This window comes from Hesperophylax consimilis, chromosome 10 (assembly GCF_061612785.1).
Source record: "Hesperophylax consimilis isolate HC1 chromosome 10, BYU_Hcon_1.0, whole genome shotgun sequence".
Lineage (NCBI taxonomy): Eukaryota > Metazoa > Arthropoda > Insecta > Trichoptera > Limnephilidae > Hesperophylax > Hesperophylax consimilis.
The window spans coordinates 26004739-26023995 of record NC_142845.1 but is presented as its reverse complement, the minus strand read 5'-3'; the positions used below and the strand labels follow the sequence as shown (position 1 = coordinate 26023995).

General features: G+C 35.0%; 2 protein-coding genes across 2 annotated transcripts in view; one reads left to right on the top strand and one right to left on the bottom strand.

The window, feature by feature from the left end:
• The window catches only part of LOC149420530 (piwi-like protein Siwi), a 69669-nt gene extending 65371 nt beyond the window's left edge, over positions 1-4298 (bottom strand). Inside the window, exons 1-2 of the mRNA XM_089636766.1 lie at positions 4272-4298; positions 4056-4120 (exon numbers count right to left, since the gene is read on the bottom strand). The gene's annotated coding sequence lies outside the window, so the exon portion shown is untranslated. The remainder of the gene's footprint in view (positions 1-4055; positions 4121-4271) is intronic.
• Positions 4299-5408: 1110 nt separating this feature from the next.
• On the top strand, positions 5409-16609 carry Ccz1 (vacuolar fusion protein CCZ1). The gene is made up of 11 exons (XM_089636192.1): positions 5409-5643; positions 6260-6357; positions 8952-9042; positions 9210-9281; positions 9812-9937; positions 10138-10313; positions 11195-11463; positions 13294-13481; positions 14564-14652; positions 15600-15727; positions 16144-16609. The coding sequence occupies exons 1-11, from the start codon at positions 5572-5574 to the stop codon at positions 16200-16202; spliced, it is 1368 nt and encodes a 455-aa protein (XP_089492318.1). The 5' UTR covers positions 5409-5571; the 3' UTR covers positions 16203-16609.
• The last annotated feature ends 2648 nt before the right edge of the window (positions 16610-19257 follow it).

Genomic DNA, 19257 nt, shown 5'->3' with positions numbered 1-19257 from the left:
CAGTACAGGTCGACTAGTTACCATAAATAACAAAAAGACAAATTCATAGCCATCACATATGTATTTTATGTTCTGGTTTTTAACAAGCTAAGCTTGTTCTTAAAATTTTGTTTATGACGAAGCTTGCGAGTAAGATTAGAGGATGGAACACCATACAACTCATGAAGATTTGTGACTGAAGAAACATATTAAGAACCTTAATATATCTGAAACCTTTTAGCCTAGGGGCCGTTCAAGTATTATGTAAGCACTATAGGGGGGCAGGGGGGTCTTTGCTTTGCTTATTTTTGATGACATGGGGGGGTGGGGGGGTCGAGATAGTGATTACGTCGGCACTGATCAGCAGTAGTTATTTTTTTTTTACACATTGTCAACCCACACATTGTCTATGTTTGAAAACCGAATACATATTCGGGGATTCTCACAAATAATTAATATGTTTAGATATTCGCTTAAAAAACAGAATACATTAACAGAAAAATGCATATTGCGTGCAATGCAATTAAATTTAGTGAGAAGTCTATTAAAAAAAAAACCTACTAGTAAAATATGAATTAACAAAAATTTTACTGGTTAACTCTTAAACCCTACCTGGGGTACTGGAGTACCCCTCTGCTGTTTAAAATATCCACAATTTTGAAAATATTGCACTGTTGCAAAAATCGCTCTAGCTAATCTACTTTCGATAATTGGCGCGTAAATACGTCGGTAAGCCGTGACCTCCCGGCAAGTGCAGTCGCGTCCACAGGTGTTCCGGGGTACCCCAGTACCCCGTGGTAGGAATAGTGTTAGTTCTTCCTTCCAGTTATACTTGAATTACTGAAGTTGTTTTTCGACATCTCTCTGGTAAGTTTACACATTATTTATTATTTACTTTACTTGTGATAATGGCTAGAGTACAGTGTTGATAGAGAGGGCCTGCGCCCAGTAACGCGACATTCATGGACTAATAATGTGTTATGAATGTAATGACAGTATATGCCGTGTAATGAGGTGTCTGAATTGTTTTCAGGTATGGCATACCAGACTCGAAATCTTGGGGGGGGGGGGTAAAATTGCAGCTGCTTTGTTGGCTTTTATGACGACGAAAAGCTAAACCTAGGAGAAGATTTAGAAGATGAGCCCGACGGTGTTATCGAGGATTTCTGGGACCATTCTGAAGTCGCATCTCATGAAGACGGTGATCAAGTGGAAGGAGATGAAGAGTATTTAGTGCCTGACAATGATGGGGCTGGTATAAATGAAAAAGATAGGCGCTTGGTTCGTGTGCTAGATGCTCCATTAGTTCTGTACAGAAAATATCATAATAATGTTATGGAACTGACTGCTCCCGTACAAGATCTTAACAGAAACCTGACATGTAACAATTGGTTCACGTCTATACCTACCACCAAGAAGGTACTGGAAAAAGGGATAACATTAGTTGGAACTGTAAAGAAGAATAAACGAGAAATTCCTCCTGTTTACTTGGACACTAAAAATTGAGAAAGATGCACCTCAATGTTTGCCTACGACGAACCTCTCACACTTTTGTCGTATTGTCCTCTGAAGTCAGCTAAGAAGAAAGCTGTAATCATGCTGTTCACCATGCATGACAGCCCTGACAAGGATAATGAAGTGTACCTTCCAGAAATAATACATTTCTATAGTAAAACCAAATGCCTGGTGGATGTGTTCGACCAACTTTGTAAGAAGTACTCAACGTCCAGGAAGACCAAAAGGTGGCCCATGTGTCTCTTCTACGGGTTGCTAAATGCCGTTGGTGTCAACTCTTGGGTCTTATTCAAGCTGTCAACTAACATTGATAAAGAGAAAATAACTAAGCGGCTTGAATTTCTTAAGAGTTTGTCAATGGCACTCATAAAGTCTCATATGAGAGCAAAATTTCAATGGCCAAGTTTAGCCCGGGATATCAGAGAAACTATACGTGCAGTCTTGAATATTCATAGTGAAGATCATAGACCGGTCCCTGATAATCTCAAACCTGGTCGCTGCTGTTTTTGTCCGCGCACAAAGGCCAGAAAATCTCGATCTGTCTGTAACACTTGTCGCCGCCATATTTGTGTTGACCATCAATACAAAATCTGTCCTTCATGTGACGACAAAAATGTCTATTAGTTTTTATTAATAAATTTGATTGTCTTTTCTTATTACTTTGCCATAATACAAATAATATTTTCAAAAATATCAAATACTTTTATTTTATTAATTTTTTTCTGCCCGGGGTACTTCAGTACCCCGTGGTAGGAATAATTACATTCCCAGAGTGGTAGGGTTTAAGAGTTAAATTAAATAACCTACATTTTTCGCATGGGGTTCACACCTTGGACCAATCTAGTTTATAAATGATATTGCAAAAATATTTCATGATGTATTTATCTTACTTTTTGCTGATGACCTCAAAATTTTTAGAATTGTTCAAAATATTTATACGCCATTTTTAGGATTTTCTTAATGGATTCCAGTGTAAAATCCACTAAGAAAATCCTAAAAATAGCCAAATTAATAATTCATATTTTGTGCCACTATCACGACAACAACTTTAAAAAGTTTTTATTATTTTTTTTATTATATGAACGAGATGGTTCCATGATAACTCAACACAGTGACAATTCAACACACTTTTAAAAAGTTATATAAAGTCATTAGAAACAATTTTTTTTTAACCTCTCCTTACCTAACCTACTTAACCCAGTTAATAAAGTTTTTGTTTCATCACTTTCCATGACTTTATATAACTTTTTAAAGATGTGATGAATTATCATTGTGATGATTTATCCGGTCATCGAACGAGATAAAAGTGAAGCTGCAGTTTTCTGACAAATTTCCTAAACAAAACTAATGTGTTTTCGAAATATTGAGTGGAATTGATGGCTCAATTTTTTCCACGATTGGATTAAAAATTTAAGTTCAATTGTGGTTAGCGTTTTTTACAACATTTTTCACTTTGATATTAAAATTTAATTATTTAGAAATAGTAATGTTTATTTTAAATGCATGCACCGGAAAGATAATTCTATCTAATTTTTAAAACAGTATTTGTTTTTACGGAAAATCAAAAAATAAGACATATATAGTGCATTTGAAATACACAGAAAACATTGCAAAATGTACAATTGTGATGAATGTAGGTACTGAAGGGTTAGTGTCAATTCGAAAAAATATTTGTAAAATTATTAACCGTGTTCGGCGGCCATACGTAAAATGTACGTAACAATAGAATAACAAAATAATACAATGTAATGTTAGTATTATTTTTATTGAAAATTTTTTTTGCAGAATATTGATTTCCATAATTGGCCAATACGCGAAAAATAAAAATGGTGACGTGAAAAACTGTTTTCAATAATAATAAAAACCACGCAATACAAAATATTGCGCGTGATGTCCAAGTTGGTGGAGATGAAAAAATAATAATGTGAAAAATATAATTATTAGAAAAACCCCTAATAATTATTATTATTTTTTTGCTCGCCACCGTCTGACGGATGTAATCGGGCGTAAACATTGCGTAAATTTCCGAACTTTACGAATTACAATGGTAATTGTAGGATAATAACAATGGTAACTCTGGCGATATTGAGAAGACAGTATATAATGTAGTGGCGTAGGAATGAGTTGTTTATTTATGACTAGGTAGTTCAGCCATGGTCCAGCCCGTGAGTGGTTTATTTATAGACCAGCCTCTCTCACCTACCAACTAACTGTCAACTAAAGACTCTATTCATTATAATAAATGTATAACGTACCTAATTGGAGATACACAAATAACATATTTAACAGTAATAATTACGAACATTTAAAAAATATTATACATCTCTCAAAGCTTTATGTCGGATGGCGCATATAGACTAAATTATTCCCAGGTTCAAAAGACCGAAATCTAGAATCAGTAGAAACCCGCCGTTAAAAAGGTGGGAAAACTCCTAATATTGTAAGTGAAAAGCCGCGAATATTAGGAAAAAGAAAGCTGTACCTAACTCAAATAATAACTACCCACTCCTAAAGATAATAATCGCTAAAAGATTGAATAAAATAAATCAAAAATAACTCACTTGAAATTAATTACGCACTGCATTAAGTTCGAAGTGAAAAAAGTCGGGCTCCGATTTTCCGAAACCTGTTGAAAAAGAAACGCGAGTTTAATACCATGAAAACAGTTGAGTGTTTATATATGCAATAAATTACAATTATACCATCAGGTAAGTGTTCAAAATGTCCAACACAAAGGTTTAAAAATCAATCAATCAGCCCAGACAAACAATAATTACCTAAATGCACACCCTGCATCCGTACCTGCAGCCTGCGGAAAGGAAGAAGAAAACACGAAAGCGCAGCGGGACTAGATTGATGGAGCTAGAACCTTTCATTTTCATCCCCCGGTTTCCGAATTTGACGCAACGATTGGTTCGTCTATGAACCGGACTGAACACAAAATCAATTCCATATTATTATAGTTAAAAGGAATGGTCGCGCGGCTTTTTTCGTACAAAACTTGGATAAATCACTACATTTATCCAAATTTTGTATTTGAAAAAAAATGGATTAATCACAACATTTATTTCACGAGTAGATAATAAAAATACATAATATTAAAGCAACAACTACACAACTACAATAATATTATTATTGAAACTATATACTATTACAACATTTCATCACGACCTTAGATTACACATTTGCCCTGATGATGGTCACTGCAATGCTGTCCGAAACGTTGGCTAAAGAAGGAGGTAGCGCAAAACGGTATAATACCCCAAAAACAAAATTTCAAATCATGCCCAACATAATAATATAATTTGCTAAATAAAAGAGCATTCAAATATGGCGGATAAATTCATTTTTTGACAATTTTTGTGTCCTCTGTAAAAAGATTACCACGCCTGAAGTCGTGAGAAAATAATGCGCAACTTGTTGATTGTAATATTATTTGTAGCGATAGCGTTTTTAGAATAAATTTTATTACGGAAGCGTAAGTAATTTTGCACAAATATAGTCAAAACATTGAGTTTTTTCGTAAGTATTATTTTTAACGTTTCCTTTGATTCGTCGATATCAAACGAAAATAATCTTCATTGATTATTTTAATCGTCTATTTGGGCTTTCCATACAAGTAACATGTTTAATTTTTACAATCATAAATAGATTGTTTTTACGGTTCTACAAAATTATTGCTATATAATACCAAAGAAAAACAAATTGCGTTCTCATATGGTTATAGAAACAGTGATCGTACGATTTCTAAACCTTTATTTTTCTAATATGCATTTTCCAATTAGATTTTCAGGCTTCGATGTCTACGATTTTCTAGGGACACGTTCACAAATATACCAATCACGACACTAATAATTTGTGTGCACTTTTCATCTATGGTTTGAAATATTTTTATTTTATCTATGGATGAAACGTCAAGTGTCAAGTAAATGTCACTCAACTGGCGAAATCATCTTTTGTAAATAAATAAAATCATCTCAAATATATTATCGTATCTAATATAGAAATACTGATACTTTGTGTTACTTTTGTGAAAATCATTCTTGATTCGTGCTGAAGATATAAAATAATGTCAATATGATTAAAAACGAGTGTGAATTGAAAAGATTTTTTATATTTAATTCTACGTTAGGTCCGAAGGAAGGACAGGTATGTTTTTCCATTCTTGTTTGATTCTCAATTCTACAAGTATCTCAGATAAAACAACAATATCACTCAATAAAGCCTTATTTCGAGTAATTCTGTAAAATATTAAATAATAATGACAATCTATGAATACGCCCAATTTACGACAATTATCTGTCAGCTTTTTTTCTTAAAAAAAAGAAATACAAACATTTCCGAGTTACGAATAACCTGACAATTTTTAAAATTTTCCTACTACTACCACCACATTGCAGCGGAAAATGTTGCTTGTGATGTGATGGAGGACTTAGCCAGCTGAGGAATTGAACACAACGCCTGGTTCGGACCCAAACGCGATGCCAACTCAGCCATTGCCCTGTTGTATTGTATTATTAAACACACCCCAAACATTAGGTATGGGCAGGAAATATTTATTGAAAAAATAGTGTCTTTCTAAAGCAGACATTTTTAGGGACAACAATTTTGGGTTAGGTTAGACATTTTTAGGAGCAACAATGTTGAGTTAGGTTAGGTTAGACATTGTTAGGAACAACAATGTTGGGTGTGAATCACTGTCAAATGAGTGCAAAATTAAATACTTTATGTTATGTTTCTACTAATATTTTCTGTTATGTTTCAGGAACATGAAAGAATTCTATATTACTATCCCCATGACACCCACATTGAGGCCAAGAAGATGAGGGTCGGATTATGTGAGGCTATTGTTAAATTTATGGTGTAAGTTGAGAAACCCATTGATATATTTATGGTTAGCGGTGAGCGGATGAAGAGCAGAGAATTTCTGTTGGTATTTTGTTTGTTTCTGAGCAATAATTCTAATAACATCCCAGGGTGGAATTCCGGCTCTTCCACAAGCGTTTTCTACAAGCTTTCCATTCTTCTCCATTTACCGAGCTTTTGCATAATGTTTCAGTCTTCTTCCACAGTCTTCCATTTTGTGTTCTGTCATCTTGCATTATTTCTGATTGAATAGTCCAGTGGTCGGCAAAGTGCGGCTCTTTGGCTCCTTGAGTGCGGCTCTGGCACAAATATCCACAAGCAGCAGGTATCAGCAGGTTTCAGGAGTTTAAAAACAGCAGAGCGACCTTCGCATTCGTCAAAAATCCTCTTAATGCTACCATAACTGAGTTGAAATTTTCTCCTTTTGGCATTGACAAAAGGAGACATGGAGCTCTAAATTTCAACGTCTTTGTATAGAATTGGAAATATTGGAGAACAACAAATGTGATCTTAGTTCACAACCCAAGTGGTCTGCTTTGAAAGACCTGGAAAAGGAAGACATGATCATTTTCAACGTCTGGAATAGTATTCCTGACTCTTACGATCAGCTGAAAAAACTCACGTTTGCGGTTCTTTCCCTTTTTGGTTCTACACATTCATGCGAACAATCTTTTTCAAGCATGAACTTTATCAAGATTAAACTGAGAAGTTGTTTTATTGATGAGAACCTGGAATCATGCCTAAAATTAAAACAACAACATACAAACCTGGCTTAAATCTTTCCAGGGAGATGCAAGGACAGTGTTCGCATTAAGTGTTTGTCAGTCATGATTTAAATTTATGGATACCTTACTTTCATATTATTGTTTATCAACAAATAAAACTTTATTAAACGTGAAATCAAGGTTTATTCAGAGTACCCAAAGATATTAGAAGAACGAGATATGCTATGTTGGCCGCCGGACCGTAGCCGGAGTACTACCTAATTAGGGTACTTTGAACGGTATCGGGACGTGTACGCACAGAAATCTGTTCTATGTATTAGTGCGGATACCTTAGCGCAAGCGAAGGTGTGCAGTAGTATTGGTGAACAAAACCGGCGACACTCGGCAAAACAATTCCACTCAGTACGAACTGCTCATAGCACATCTCGTTCTTCTAATATCTTTGAGAGTACCAGTAATTTAATGTAGGTCTAAAATTATAATAACGGTTTACTAAATTAAAAAACATTTGGCTCTTTGGCCAATAAGTTTGCCGACCACTGGAATAGTCCATTGAAGGACTTATTGAATCTAATAAAAAAAAAAAATTTACATTAGCTACACAGGAAAATAACACTTCTTAGGCCCTGAGGAAAATAATTTCCCTCAGGGCCTATGACATCTTTGGAAATGCTGTGTGGTGGGTATTTTTAAGGAAAGGAAGGAGAGGAAGTTCCACGAAGGAAAAAGGTATGAGGGGTGGGTAGGAATATGGGGGTCTGTATGTCAAGAAGTGACGGACATATGAATCCATTCCTCTCACTGTGTTGCAAGGCAATGGGTTGAGAGAGTCCTGCTGGAGAGGTGAAAAGGTCTCCCTCAACAAGTCTCTCCCGATCTGGCCCACCACACAATTGGCTATAATATAATCCGCCGCCAAGACCTAGGCAAACCTCACCCCATGCACCCGGGACTCGTTCCAACCTGGTTTCCGAGACTGCGGTACCCATTTCCGCCTCCCAAGATTATTATTATTATTATTATGTAATGAGCAGGCAGCATTCTGCTGATGCGCTCATATCTGATTTCACAACAAGTTTGACAGTAATTGAGTTGTTTTAAGTTTGAACTAAGTCCTTTCTTCTCTCCAAATGTGAATCCAATAGAGCTTTGAATTGATTTATATTTGTTGCATCGATGACATGTTGTGGGAGTTTGTTCCAAGCATCCACTACTCTATTTGCAAGGAAGTGTTTTCTAGGATTAGATGCAAAAGGAGTTTTGGTCATTTTTTTGAGTGTCCACGGAGATTTATATTTTTATTAGTAGTGAAGATTTCTTGGATGCTAGGGCAACTGTAATGTCCAGATAAAATTTTGAAAGTCTCGATCAAGTCACCCCTTTCTCTTCTTTCTTGTAAGGTTGGTAATCTTAGTTCCCTGAGTCTATCTTCGTATCGTAGATCTTTCAGAGCTCTTGGTATTTTAGTGAAACGTCTCTGTACTCTCTCTAACAGATTTATATCCTTTGCGAAGTAAGGACTCCATATTTGGAAAGCATATTCCAGGAGAGGTCGCACATATGTTTTATATATTTTTAACATCATGTCCGGTGTTAGGTCAAGGAAGGTTTTCCTGATTAGATATGTTAGTGAATTAGCTCTTTTCACAATTCCAGCGATGTGTGGTTCTCATTTCAAGTCCTGTGATATGGTAACTCCTAAGTCTTGTTGTAATGTCACTGCTTTTGATGGCTTCAATTTACGCATAGTTTCAAGCATGTTTGAAAGTATTTATGTACATATATCATCGGTTCTCGGGGTTCATACTTGGAGATGCAAATCTAACTGAATGCGTTATCTAATTGATTTAACCTCCCTTCTTTCAGAAACTTTTCCCCTGATGATTGCGAAGCACTGCACACTCAGAAGACTAAGGAGATATTCTTCCAACCTGAGAAAGACTACTGGATGGTCATGGTTAGTTTAAAGATACTTTTAACCATGCACCGTATTACTGGCACATCTGGTTAAGTGTTTGCAAGATCCTGTAATGTTAAAATCAGGGTATGAAGAACATAATATATTTACAGGCCTGAGCCCATTTTGTATCAATATATAATTTAGGATTTATTGTGTTTTTTCAGACTGTAAATGTGCCGTATATAAAAAAGACCTCTCCGGATGGAAGTCACTACTTTGAATATCACGGAGACCAGGTAAGATCTAACACCAACCTAAACTTCCAATTTTTCGGCATCAATGTAAAGCAATAATCTTAAGAAGTACTTTTTTTAGTTATATAAAACTTTTCCACTAATAATATCTTCTGTTAAGAATGAGGGTCGCGGGTTCGAATATCGGCGTGCTCAAGTAAATTTTATGTGATTAATTCATATTATTTCACAATTTACTCATTTTAAATAACATATAGTAAATTTGAGGCACATTCTAAAGCAGAAGGTACTCTCAGTATTGCCCTGGTGTAAGACCACCATTAAAAATTGAAACGTTGCTTGAAATGGTTTTGGACATATTTGGTGACCAGATCTGAATAGCCAGGTACTTCCCCACCTAACCAGAAAATAGTTGCGTTGACTTATTTGTTGAAATTCTTGAAAGGAAAAGTTTAATTCATTTGGTGTTACTTGTACATAATCATTAATTCTTTTGAAAATCAATAAATTTTCTCATCTTCTGAGATTAAATTTATGTATGTTCATATATATAATTTTTTATTTTTTTTTAGGTCCAGACCAAAGTGTTGCAGTCCATATTATCTGCAGCACACAGACTATTTCGACTATTCATGGGGGCTTTTGCAGATATGCCAAATGATTTATTGCGACTAAAGCTGGAAAACTTTTTTCACCCTGTAAGTTAATCATAAAGTCTTTTGCCATTCTGAGAATTGCATCATATAAACAAATAGTTTAACTACCAACAATATTAAATTATACCTAGAAATTAATAGAGCACAAATAATTTAACATTCTTTTTAAAAGTACACAAGGAATTAGACAACTTAATGTGTTCTGAATAGTTTGATAATACATAACTTAATTTGTCTTTCAGTACTTATTGCAACTGGACCTGCCCCATTGCGATGTGCTGGACATGTTCCAAGGAGTGCAATACCTTCCACTCGATCGCCTCTCCTTCTTCAGAGTTCAGTGTTTTGTTAATCTTATCGAAGCTAATTTCCCCGCCATCAAACAGACTGCTTTTCTCTACAATGATCAATTAATATGGTGAGTTATTCAACATAAATTATTTTGTGGCACCTGTTTTCTGAAAGAACGAGTCGGAAATTCAACTTGTTCTCAAGTTGCACACATTAACTGTTAACAGGTGTTCTTGTTAGTTAACCCATTAAGTCCAAGTGGCGCCAATTTAACCCCTCTATCTTACAATGTGTTAATTTTCAAATGCGACTCGAAAAAATATAATCAAAACAAACAAAATTATTTAATTCATAGAAACCTCATAAATAACTTTATTTTCTTGAGTTTTAGAGTGATTCAATATCAACATAATGTGAAAAATTTATATTAAAATAAAAACAATAACAAAAAGTTACGGCATTTTTACTTGATCAATATATTAAGTGCAAAAAAAAATTAATCTCTTTCTGTAGGGAGTTTTAGTAAAAATAACTTCAAATGGGTTAAGCAAGTTCCATTGTTATATCAGTAAAAAAGACTCAGCATGCTTTCATTTATCTGCGCGTTAGAGAGGGTTACCCTCTATAATGTAAATTTTATTTGTTTCTGGCACAGACCCGTCAAAAATCACAGAAAATTAGAAAAAAATATGTATGTATGTACAATATATTTTTTTAAAGTCTCAGTTTTTTTTTATATTTAACCAGTGGAACGCCGATGGGTCTCTGGATAACGTGCGAGCATTCTAATATGATCTTTGTTAGAATAATTTGCGATGCGATTTTGACCTTAATGTTTCGAAAAATGTATAAAAAACAAAACCAGCATCGTTTGGGCTAATAAAATTTCAGGTTCCTCTAATATTTTTCTGTTTTATGCTTCGGCCTTCAACAGGTTAAATGCCTTTTCATAAAAATTATACTTCACCAATCACCATCATTTACTCAATTAATAATTTCTTTCACCAGGAACGGCATATCCCCCAATGACATGCAAGTGATCTACAAATACCTAGTGGGCACCCTGCTGCCTGCCCACGTGGAGCGTGAGCTGCAGGGGGGCCCCCGCATTTCGGCGCAGCACTACGGCTGCTACGTTAGCCCACCGGGGGGGTTCAGAGAGCCCTCGGACCTGGCCCGCGTCACCAAGGTCCATCTGAACTATGAGGCCACCGTGGAGGTCTACTATATGGTCGTTTATAGAGCTCTGGCGGCTACCATTTGCTTTTTTATCGATGGTGAGATTTTCACAAATTAAATAAATTAAACTTCTTCCTATATCCAATGACAGTGTCTCGCATATAGGCATCTTGTTACGATGAGCGTTTCATACCTTTGTATTTCATTTTATATAACTGACTTGTGTAGATCTAGGTTTAGATCTCCTTTCAATCTATGATTTTTCATATTTGCATGTTTCACTTATTAGTTATTAATTATATAAGAAATAAAAACTGGAGTAATGGTGAATGTTTAGTCTAGTCAAATGCTTCAAAGACCCATGTCATGATCCATGTCTGATTATGTTTTAAAGGGACCGAAATGACAATCTAGTCTCCTTCAATGGAAACAAATCTTCCCAACATTCCTTTCATTTATATGTTTATGTAACTATAAGTGACCAGCTCAGGCACGGGGGCTCCATCGAAGCCAGAATCAAGTTAGCCTCTCAGAAGCTGGGCGCACTGTACACCCTGTACAAATCTAAAATGCATTCCACTGTTAAATTTGGAAGCCGCCTCTGGTCTGGAGCCCCGAAATACCTGAAAAAAACCATTAACTCTGTGCAGAAAAGGGTGGTCCGTTTGATATATTCTCCTCTCTTAACAGACAGATTTACAATCCTTAGAGCACAGGAGTCAGGTAGGTATCCTGTTTGTTCTATCGGAATTACAATGGACGATGGTCTGAGAAACTAGCGTCATTGATTTCTTCGGCACCGGTGCATAGTCGGGAAACACGCCAAACGCTCGCCCAACATATGTACACGGTTGGCATTTGCCACATGAGAATGGATTGCTTCTACGACTTTGAGTTCAACAGCTCGTCTGTGGAACAATTTGCCTGCCTCTGTGTTCCCCCCTCCTACAACATGGGTCTCTTCAAGATCCATATTCACTCCGCACCCTCCTCTAAAAGACCCTCCATCCCCAAAGATGACATAGGCCCTGAGGGAACTTCTTTTCCTTAGGGCCTCCTGGAGTTAATGTAAAAAATATGTTTTTCATCAGAATTTAAGAATTTATGTTTGAACAAGATTGGCGGCATCTATCTGACTATCAGCATTCAGGCCTTTTATGTATGGGGCATTGGTTGATTTCCTATTTAACCACTCAGAACATTAGAACGTCAAAAGACGTAAATATGATAATAGCGGTCAAGACATTAGAACGTCTTTTCACGTAATCCCCGAGATATTACAAAAATCGATTTATTTCCATCACTAGTATACGGATTGCCATGATTTAAAAAACAGAGTATCGATAATGAATAACGCTACGCGTCTGTATTCAACAATATCTATGGAACGTAGAACTGCATTATCTAAGCCAATTGAATCTGTCATCTTGTTCGTTTATAATTTATTGAGTTTCTAAATAATTTATTAAAAATATTTTAGTTTGGACGGTTAATATTTTGAGGTGACTAATAGTTTTTAATTATATTTCTTCAATATATAAAGTGTTATTTCTTTATGATACTCAGAAAAAAGTACATTTTTCACGGCTTTGAAATAATGGTTATCGATTCTTACATATTTTTGACGTTTTCATAAAATATATATTTAGAAACGCAAATATTTACTTATAACAACACAATTCGATAGTGGATTTCATAATCTTTCCAAAACAATTTTTAGAATGAGGCTACGTTTCCCAAGACGTGAGTTATGATGCTTTTAGCAAAACTCGTAAATAACACAAAAATTATCACGTTTTGACAGTTCTCAAAGGAACACATAGTATATAAATGTCTTTGTCTGAGAGGTTAACAGTTTTTTGTTTGTTTGTTTAGTTTGGCTGTTTTTCACCTATTTATTTTATTTATTATACAAAATTTAATTACAGCAGAGTCAAAGCTCTCTCTGCAACTGATGCGAAGTATAGACACATTCGTTGGCCCGCAACTGTCGTCCATAGCATCTGAGATAGCGGAGCAATGCGACAAAGAGAGCAGCCCCGTCGGAAACCAGTCCGATCTAGCCGGTCCCAAATACCTTTACTTCAATCAACTTAATCTGGCATACAAAAGCACGGTAAGAAATTGTCATTAACTTTCAAGGCCTCGGCGCACCAGGACTGTGGTAAACATTTCACAGCGTCCCTATTGGCGTAAACTCTGATGTATCACATAAAAGACAATGACGAAGCTTTTTCAATGGCTTAAGTTCAAATCTTGTAACCTGCGTTAAGTGTCAAAAACCAATTATTTTTTTAAACATAAATGATTTTTATCCACATTACGTCATTATTAAGGCGATGCACTACGTCGTGTAATATTTTAAATTGAGCCGGTATCAATAACAACCCTTACGTAGATGGCGATAAGGTTTAAATTCCAGCTTAACACCATCCGCCTGTTTGGATTTATACAAGAAAAAAACATGGCCAAAAATTGCCTTTTATTTTATTTTGTGGATGTTCAGGCATAAATATTTAATTTTTTTTCGATCAGTTTATAAATAACTTAATTTGCCACATTATACAATAAAATCATAACCGAAAATGGGTTCGTAAGTAGGAGATTTTGAACTTTAAAGCAGTTTTCATAGGCCTTATACATTATTTTTTTCTGGGCTTATAAAAAGGCTTATGTAAAAAATACTCGATCATTTCATAGGCCAAGATTTATTCTACTCGCAGTATTTAATTAAAGCATCTGAAACATTTCTAGGTGACCAAATTTTCAAACCAAAAACACATGATTTTGCATTAATATGTATGGCATCGCCTTAATACGATTTTGATCATTTTTTAATCTCATTGAAGCAGTTTGTATCTTCGCATTATAAATTTATAAATTATCTATAAATCAAATGATGTTGCTGATTTTACATAATCTGTATAATTTACTTTGTATCTATCGGTACATAATTGCAATTGCATTTTTATCTTCGATACAAATTATTATGAGACTTGTAGAAAAGAAGGTTGGTCCAATGAAAGCGACTCGGAAGCAGGCCACGGAAGAAGTGTATTGGAGCAGAGTGTGAAGGCCTCAGTACTGGAGACGAATGGTGAGGGATGGGGGCCTGTGGAGAACATTTGTAAAGGTCAAACCCCACCCTATGATAATCATGACATAATTATTGTCAATAATATTTTTTCTTGTCTTCAGGTTCATCTGGATAATAGACACACTGGCAACATTGCCGTCACTCCAGAAGTTTTGAAATTAGTTGCGGACATTCATTCTGATAGACAATGGTATTTATGATGAATAATGACCAATCATTTTTTGTTTTTGTTTCAATTCTCATCTCCTTCCTCTCCCTACTACCTTCAGCCCCACAATGTACCTCAATTCTGGATGCCATAGTCTCACTGGCTTCAAACGGTTAGTAGTAGTTGATACTCTTGTGTGGTATTCACATAAAAAATGGGTGGTACGAAATAAGGTCAAACTCAGTGACATTACAAACTGCAGACACGTTGTAGAGATCTTGGAAGTGGCAAGTGAAAGATTGTTCTTCTTTTGATTATTTCGATATAGTAAAACTGTCACGCGTAGCATGTGGTTGTGTGCTGTCTTTAACCAAATAGCGTAAATGAGCGCCAAAATGACCTTGTGTGTGATGAAGTGTTTTTATTACATGGCAAACACCCAAGGAATGACATTTCATACGAAAATACAAGAAAATTACTAATTATTATAAATAATACAATTATTTCAATTGTTCTCGAAGATATTTAGCTACATATCGAAGAAGGAAGTAGCAACACATAGTATAAAAAGCCTACTGGCAGTAAGTCGTCTCATGTTGTGATCCGTGTTCGTCTTAGTATAAGCGAATAAGTGCAGGGTCATCTCATTCACATTCGTGATATAGGATGTACTATTTGTCGCAAATTTTAAATATGAAAACGCCACCTGGTTTATACCTATTTCGTTCATACACACTATTTTCTTTAAATGTCTATCTTTGTCATACATGAACAACGTTTGAATTAAGAATTTACTGGAAACGCAAGTGTGTTTGTTACTTGCCACGTTTTGTTTCAATTTTGTGAGACAATAACGATTCTAGATGTATTGCAATGTCATTGTTAAAGTCATATTTTTATCTATATTAAAATTTGGGTTTCTTCGATAAATAAATTCATTGAGCGATTAATAATTACTTATATAATTAATAACCTTTTTTTCTTTACAGTTTGGAAAAATATGGAGAAATCATCATGAAGGCAATGAATGACTTTTGGGTGATAGGAAAAATTTCAAATCTAAGGGAGTTTTATGTCATAATTCAACACAAGAATGCGAATTTGAAAGAAATTAATGGTGAGATGTTTTTAAATGATATCATAAATAAAAATTACGAATGATAATTTTATTAAAAATATTATAAAATCTGTTATTTTTCATTTCAAATTTTTAAGATAATTTACTGACCTGTAACCTTTTGCCTTTGATGTGTAATAAAAGAGATTGCCAGCTTTTTAAAATTTATATTGTTATTGAATTTAAACCAGCATCTAAAATAATATTATATTTATTACAATATTATTATTTTCATTGTTAAAATATTAGCAATAACCTGTGTGGTCTAGTTTGATAATAATATTATTATTCATTCACTTTTATTGATTTCTTGTGTTTTCAAGTTTCTAAATGTAAGTAGGTAGGTACTAATAATATTTATTAAATTAACAGTTTTTTTATAATTTGGCAATAATTTTTTTATCTTATGTTTTCAGAGGAAGTCAAGAAAATGTGTGAATCGAAGTTAAACAGCATATTCTTTTACCCAATTTAACCGTAGAATTATATCAGCTACCCATATTTAAAAATATTATAGGAATTAATATTGCCATGTTGGTTTTTAAATCACTACGGGACTAAAGTCTGAAAATACCTCTTGCACCTATCTTCTATTTGAAGTACTCCTGCCTTTTTACATTAGTTCCACACAGGAGGCCCCGAGGAAAAATAATTTCCCTCAGGGCCTGTCATCTTTGGGGAGGAAGTTCTGGAAAAGAAAAAGGTTTGAGGGGTCGGTAGGAATCTGGGGGTCAGTGTGTCCAGGAGTGACCGACAGATGCCTAGAATGCTACTGTATGTTATCATAGATGTATATTGTTGTTGTATTGTAATTTAAATATTATACTATATCCAAATTGTATATTATTTTTGGGATGTTAAATAAATAAATATTGTTTTTAATGCAGTTGTTTTATTCTTATTGTATTTTTATCTATCTATTAGTAATCATGGTAACATAATTTAAAAATTTGATAAAACTCGAATCATTCGAATTTCACTTGCGTTCCTTGCGTCTCGCACTTCAATATGGCCTATTAATGCGTGAATGCCGTTCAACTGGCGATCTTCATTTGTTTATAAAAAAAATCTTAGCATTTCATATTCTGGCATTTTTAAAACTTCTTCTGACTTTACTGTGATGATCCCAGCGGTTATACCGGTTCTTTAATCAGTTAAGTACCTGCTTTGGAATTGGATCCTCAAAATAAAATAAAATGCTAGTGAAATTCTGAGAAAAAAATTAACCAGATTAACTGGACAGCAAACAGAATAACCGTACCAATTTTGATATCATAAAAAAAACAATGGATTAGGTTTTTGGTCCAAGGCGGGCGGCGGTCACAGAATCTGCAGATTGTATTGTTATATGAAAAATTTTAAAATTTATAAAGCTTGAATTCTGCTTATTATTTACTTTAAAATTGCCGTTTGTGGTACTTACTTGGAGCAATATTAAATATTATGACTTCTGTTTGTTGTATATGGCCTTGTTCATAAGCACTGCTATAAATTTAAATTCTAACATTCATTTTTTTAATATTTAAACACATGATCAATGAAAAAAAAAATCAAAAATTTCGGTCATGGAATGTCAATAACAAATAAGTCGGAAGAGATGCGAGACATCTTTTGTTAGAGTGTGAAACTACTAAGTTAGATTTATGTAATCGAAGATTCCAATGCCCTGGAGCTTACGAAATAATTCCAATAAATGTTTTAAAATATCTCTTTAAAATTGCCCACATTTTTGACAGCGTAAGTTCGCGGGCATTCGCAAATTGGCCAAAATATGGCCAAATAAGGTCCAGTGGCTAGCCTCAAAATTATTGACTTTGACATTAACTGTGATAACCAGTTCTCCCGGATGACAGCGAAAAAGTTGTTAATTTTAAGGTTAAGGACAGTTAAGGACAATTTCTTATCCTTAAGTAGAACTTGAATCGCCCATCTGGTAACAATTCTGCGATCACAATCAGAAAGCGAGTTTTAGGGTAGGCCATCATTTTTATCTTGATAACAAAGAGATACTGGACAACTTTGCATGCTCTTATATACCTAAATAGTTTTCTCTCATGCAAGATGTCAGTCTCACATTCTTTCCAATAAAAGATATTACCAGCACATACATAAAAAAATCTGAGGTTAACCTAATGATTACTGTATTATTTAGGACTCAAATCTTATCTCATTTTCTTGGTCTTATCCTACTTGGGTGGCGTCTCGAGACACCCTGATGCATGTCATAATCTATAAAACTTAGATCCTGTGTGGAATAGATTCGCAAAGAATCCAAGGATAATGTAAGCATAATGAGAGGAACGCTTCGGCACATTCATTCCCGTTCAATTGCCTCATACAGATATATATGAACAAATAGATTTCTGCTTGCGTAGCAGTTTCCTGTATCAGAGAACTACTGCGGAGTAAGAGGGGGCTGCGGGCGGGTGTTACAAACTAGTTTGTACCAGTTTGAACCACTATCGGTGTGCACAAATACATAACGTGTGCTCTTTAAAATAATTTAACTGCACTTCTGTTATTCAAAATCTTAGCATGGTCCAATTGAAGTATTTGATTAACTTGATTGTGTCAAGTCTTCCTTTAAATTCTCCTACCATTCACTTCCGTGTCAATTATTCTCCTTTTTCATGTCCCATCCATCAGTGTCCATTCCTATCCATTAAGTACTCTTGAGATGATTTTATCACTAAACAGCTTAAAAAGTTGGCCACTATTATTATTTTTATCCATTACGTCAGCCTTGCATTCTTTTTGGATCTCCACAATTTTAACACGGTCATTGGTAGATGGTTTTACCATACGTACGCCTCAGGGATCTCATTTTTAGAGCATTAGATCTACTTTCATCCTTCCTCTGCCAGTTTAATGCCTAACTGACTTACACCAGCATCCCATTGTCATTGTCTTGCATTCTTATAAAGTCAAGTCTACCACAAAGAGACTTCAAGAAAATAAATTAATATAGCATAAATATTTGGTCCTTCCGAACTAATGATCATAATATTTGGACTCTGGTAAAAACTAAACAAAAAACATGTGTACATATAGTGACGGTGCCCTTCTTGTCTGACCTGTTTGATTTTTCCGTGAATTTGAATGAAGCATGCGGAAAGGAGACAAAAAATAGCCCTGGCTTAAGGAATGGATGGTCAAACAGCCGATCTTTTCAATGTGGTTCCTTCGTCTTGTTGAAATGAAATCGGATAGTCAAGCAACTTATGTTTAATCAATAGGAGGAAATGTCACATACTTGAGATATTACGTATCTACAAAATAAACAATTCAATTTGGGAGGCGGGCTTAGGTACCGCTGCCCCCGCAATCATTTATTGGATAACCAACATCTCTGCCATAGGTCACCCCTAGTTGTTCGCTACGTGTGGTGATGTAGCCCGGTGCCCGGGTTCTTCGGGTGAGGTGTGTTCAGGATGCGCCTGCCCTGATGGCACAAAATTGCTTAGTTGTCATTTAATCGAATAAATGGGTAGGGATCTATTAAATTGACAACAAGGCAAATTCAGTATTTA